Here is a 5,153-nt window from a genome sequence, read left to right as displayed (position 1 = left end):
TATTTGCAAAATATATATATATGCTCCATGAAAGTAAGACTTATAACCCCTGTTTATATTACCATTATCTAGAGAGTATATTTTTCCAAATAACCCTCACGGCCCTTTCCGTGCCCCCCAAAGATTGCGGATCCCATATTGAAAAGCCCGTTTTGAAAGGACAGCAAGAAAACACCAGGACAAGTCAAAGGAGTGACCAGAAAGGGTGTATCTTTCTTTCACGGATGAAGCAGGACCAAGATGACATGACTCAACGGCCGATGATGTTTCTGGCAAGAGGAAAGGCTATTACGGATCATGTCTGTTGATGTCAGTTTCCTCTCTGGGCAAGAAGATGCTCATGGAAAAAGAAGACCCCAACCAGACTGTGGGGGACTCCTTCTTCCTGGAGGGTCTGATGTACACAGCTGAACATCCTAGCCTCTTCTTCCTCCTCTTCCTTCTCATCTACGGAATCACCATAACTGGGAACCTCCTCATTCTCATAACCGTGGGCTCTGACCCTCACCTCTGCTCCCCTATGTACCACTTCCTGGGGCACCTCTCCTTCCTGGATGCATGGCTGTCTACAGTGACAGTGCCCAAGGTCATGGATGGCCTCCTGACTCTGGATGGGAAGGTGATCTCCTTTGAGGGCTGTGCCCTACAGCTTTACTGCTTCCACTTCCTGGCCAGCACCGAGTGCTTCCTGTATACAGTCATGGCCTACGACCGCTACCTGGCCATCTGTCGACCCTTATACTACCCAGCGGCCATGAACAGGAGGATGTGCGCAGGACTGGCTGGGATCACTTGGAGCCTAGGTGCTGTTCACTCGGCAATCCATACCTCCCTCACCTTCCACCTGCCCTACTGTGGGCCTCGTCACATTGCCTACTTCTTCTGCGACATCCCCCCTGTGCTGAAGCTGGCCTGTGCAGACACCGCCATTAACGAGCTTGTCATGCTGGCCAACATTGGCATTGTGGCTGCAGGGTGCCTGATCCTCATCGTCGTGTCCTACAGCTTCATCGTGACGGCGGTGGTGCGCATCCGCACTGCCGAGGGCCGGCAGCGTGCCTTCTCCACGTGCACCTCCCACCTCACGGTGGTGCTCCTGTACTACATGCCACCGGTGTCTATCTACCTGCGGCCTCGCTCCGGGGGGGCAGGAGCCGGGGCCTCCGCTGTCTTCTACACCATAGTCACCCCCGTGCTCAATCCTTTCATTTACACCCTGCGGAACAGGGAGGTGAAGTGGGCTCTGAGAAGATTTCTGGGCCAAGGCTCGCCAGAGTCTCCTGCAGGCAACCCACCGCCCTGACCGGCACGGCGATTCTCTGGCTTTGCCAGGAAAGCATCTAGTCCCTTATCAAAATGGGCAGGGAACCTATTTCAAGTAGAAATCAGAAGAACTGAGTTTCAGCTTAGCCAGGAACGCCTTCCCTTCCCTTCCGCCAAGCGACCTGTTTCAGTGTCTGTCACAAACGCTTCATCTATAAAGCCAAAAGATAGGGTTGAGAGACACCCAGAGTTTCTCCAACCTCTCAACTGTATGGCTCAGAGGTATGTGAAATGCTAATCATGCCTCGTTTATTTTAGTAAATGAATTTTTTACCTTTTATGAAATAATTGTATTAAATATTTGCTACATATTTTAAAAATACTGATGACAGGAGCTCTGGTTGTGCCTCAATGGATTAAGATCCCAACTAGAATCCAGGAGGATGCAGGTTCAATCCCTGGCCTCATTCGGTGGGTTAAGGATCCATCCTTGCCGCAAACTGCAGTGTAGGTCACAGATGCTGCTCCGTTGGGATCCCACGTGGCTGTGGCTATGGCTGTGGCTGTGGCTGTGGCACAGGGCAGCAGCTGCAGCTCCCATTAGACCCCTGGCCTGGGAACTTCCATATGCCACAGGTGCAGCCCTAAAAAAGAAAAAAAATATGAATAACAGAAAAATAGGTATAGATAGTAAATGAAACTTTGTCTGTGTATCTCGCAGTTTCAGAGAAGAAGCCACTGGTTTTAGGATGATAAAATACAACTACAGGGAGAAGAGCATCTTGCCCAAGTCACTGAGAAAATGCCATTATCTTTATCTCCTCCTCAAGATGGTATATAAGTAAGTGGTAGAAATACCATGGATTTGGAAGTCAAGTGGACCTCCTGGTACTGTCATCCTGATGCCACCAGTCACTTGATGTAGAATCTTGTGCATATTTTATGATAACTTGGTATGTCACTGTGCCTCCCTGATATTAACATTAAAATTAACTGCTCCGGTGGATTTTATGAGGACTAAATGATACATTTATGTGAAGTGCTTGCTGCCAAATAGATATTCCCATTTCTTACAGCGCAAGCGAAAGAAGTCAGAGTCTTTATTAGTCATGCTGCATTTAAAGGGGGAATGAATGACCCACTAAATGATTCTATGGACCGAAAATGGCCCTGAATGCCAGGCTAAGGCGTTCAGATTATACACTAGCCATTTTGCCACTTTGTCTCTCCTTTGTTTTCTCCTATGTGAACATATTCTTCTTGAGAAGCTACATTTTTTTCCTTGCTAAAACACGGGGTAAATGAAAGGAAAGAGAGAGAAAAAGAGATAGGTAGGGAGTAGAATGACCTGTTTATTAACTATTCTAACTTCCTGCTTGTGAGAGAAAACATTGCTTAACATGGATGATGACATTGGAGGTGGAAAGGCATTTTACAGAATTATATTAGAGGTGTTTTAAGGGGGTATATGAAAGATGGTGGGATAGAGAATGGAAAGACTGTTTGAACTGGAATAGTCCTCATTATTTGAACAGTAACTATGATCATTTTTTCCTTTTTTTTTGCTTTTTAGGGCCATACCTGTGGTATATGGAAGTTCCCAAACTGCCGGTCGAACTGGAGCTGAAGCTGCCAGCCTACGTCACAGCCACAACAATATGGAACCTGAGCCATGTCTGCGTCCGACACCCTAGCTCATGGCAACACCAGATGCTTAACGCAATGAGTGAGGCCAGGGATCAAACCCGCATCCTCAGGGATATTAGCCGAGTTCCTAATCCACTGAGCCACAACCGCAATTCCCTAATCCTTTTATTCTTTTTTTTTTCTTTGTTTTTTTTTTGGTCTATTTAAGGCTGCATTTGCAGCATGTGGAGGTTCCCAGGCAGTGGTCGAATTGGAGCTTCAGCTGCTGGCCTACACCACAGCTCACAGCAATGCCGAATCCTTAGCCCACTGAGCAAGGCCAGGGATCGATCCAGTGTCCTCATGGATACCAGTCGAGTTTGTCAACTGCTGAGCCACAGTGGTAACTCCCCCATAACCCTTTCTGATGCACATATATGCACAACACTGTACAAGTTGCCTTCTCTGTATTAGTCCTCCTTAAAACTACATTTGAAGAGAGTGCCATTATTTACATTATACCGATAAGGCAACCAAGACCGAGGGAGGTAAAGTAACTTCTCTAAGGCCATGTAACCGGTAATACTTGACGTCAGGATTTCAACTCAACTCTTCAGAGACCACACAGTTCAATTACACAGTAATACCTTCGAGAGAATCAAATCTAGCCCCCATTATTTATGAACTCCCAATTAGATTAGAAGTCTCAAAATCATTTTAGTCTTTTAACCAAGGGCATATCTCTTGGATAAGGATTCCCTGGCCTCTGAATTGTACCTAGTCCTATGTGAATGCAGGATGCTAGTCTGGCATTCCTGGAAGGGAAAAATACACTGGAAATGGAAAGAAATAGTGAAGAGGTGAACTGAAGTTTCGAACTTGCCGTCTGCCTCTACATGGATTAAATCTTGAGCCACTGAAGCTACCCACCCACAGCACCCTCTGAGCCAAGCTCAGTGGGGAGACCAGGAGTGAGAGACTCTGTGTCCTGGGAAAACTGGAAGAAAAGGTTTTCAGAGAGTTAAGATATTTTTTCGCAGAAAACTGTATGAGCCCAATTCTTGCCTCTCTTCATATCTAGGAAAAACCCCCAAATCCTTCCATGACGCCTGGTGTCTGTGGCTAGTAACAACCTTCGTGAAAGCAGCAAGCAAACTTCCGGTGAAATGTGTGCCTGGTGCATGCACCTCCCCCTTCACCTTTATGACCCATCTTGATATTCCCCCTTCCTCTTTGGACTATAGTAAAAGGAACAAAACAAAAGATGTCGTGGTCACCTCTGACAACAGCTACTCCCAAGGGTGGGCCAGGGAGCCCTGAGAGAACTCGGGAAAGGATTCCAGGAAGCCCAAGACCTTCACATCTTCCCATAGAAACTGGTTTCCTGTAAATCCCCGATTATCTGTCAATCTCTTGTTCCTACTATCTTCCCTTTGCTGCAAAAACTCATCTATCCTAGCCTCCCCTTCCCTTTGCCTCCTCGGAGCCGTTTCTTGGGACTACCTGAGATGCTGCCCTCCAGGCTTAAGTCCCAATTTCACCCCCAATGAAACTGAACTCTCAGCTTTCAGGTTGTGCAATTTTCTTAGTTGACAAAGATGCAGCATTCCTCTAAAATTCAGAGCGAATCTCCCTTGTTCTAATAACTCAGCATTATTGACTTATCTGTGGGATGGCCAGAAATAGTTCAGGAAACCCCACTGTTTCCATGAGAGTGGGCTCTAAGAACAGATGAAATATATGGAGAGCCAAGTATAAAATGGGCCATGGAGCTAAACCCACCTTTAGTCTTCTCCTAAAGTATCCCTCTATCTTGTCAAGCGGTTGCTTTCTTGAAATAACAGGGTAAATAATGGAAGAATGGAGCTGCACAACTCCAGTCTTCTTCTCAGCCTTAGCCTTGACACTTGTATATCTGTCTCTCCAGTAAAAATCTATTACCGTCTTGAACTCTGCTCTTCCATCTTTGTATCTGTCTCTGGCAGCCTGGATTCTCAGTCGCATTGGTTTATGATAGGGCTTCATAATGACACTAGTAGAAGTCCTGCCTTGTATTGCTATTGCATATTTAATGTGAAAAACTAGAGTATAAGAACTTTAAGAGCAGAGACCTTCATAACCTCTATGGTTCCAACCAAAGGTTAACTCAGTAAAATACTGCTTTGGCCCCATATTCAAGGCCTGGAAATAGAACAAGATACATATGCATTTTTGACAGTGAAGTTATCAAGTCAGAAAATTTGTTTTTCATCCAGTGGGGAAAA

At 45.9% G+C, this 5,153-nt stretch overlaps 1 protein-coding gene across 1 annotated transcript; it reads left to right on the top strand.

The window, feature by feature from the left end:
• The first annotated feature begins 307 nt into the window (after positions 1-307).
• LOC125111961 (olfactory receptor 10S1) lies at positions 308-1,303 on the top strand. Its single transcript, XM_047754157.1, has one exon. It carries the CDS (start codon positions 308-310, stop codon positions 1,301-1,303), a length of 996 nt encoding a protein of 331 aa, XP_047610113.1.
• The last annotated feature ends 3,850 nt before the right edge of the window (positions 1,304-5,153 follow it).

The sequence above is a fragment of the Phacochoerus africanus genome, chromosome 11, assembly GCF_016906955.1.
Source record: "Phacochoerus africanus isolate WHEZ1 chromosome 11, ROS_Pafr_v1, whole genome shotgun sequence".
Lineage (NCBI taxonomy): Eukaryota > Metazoa > Chordata > Mammalia > Artiodactyla > Suidae > Phacochoerus > Phacochoerus africanus.
The sequence above is the reverse complement of the archived record's forward strand: the minus strand, read 5'-3'. Positions and strand labels throughout refer to the sequence as shown.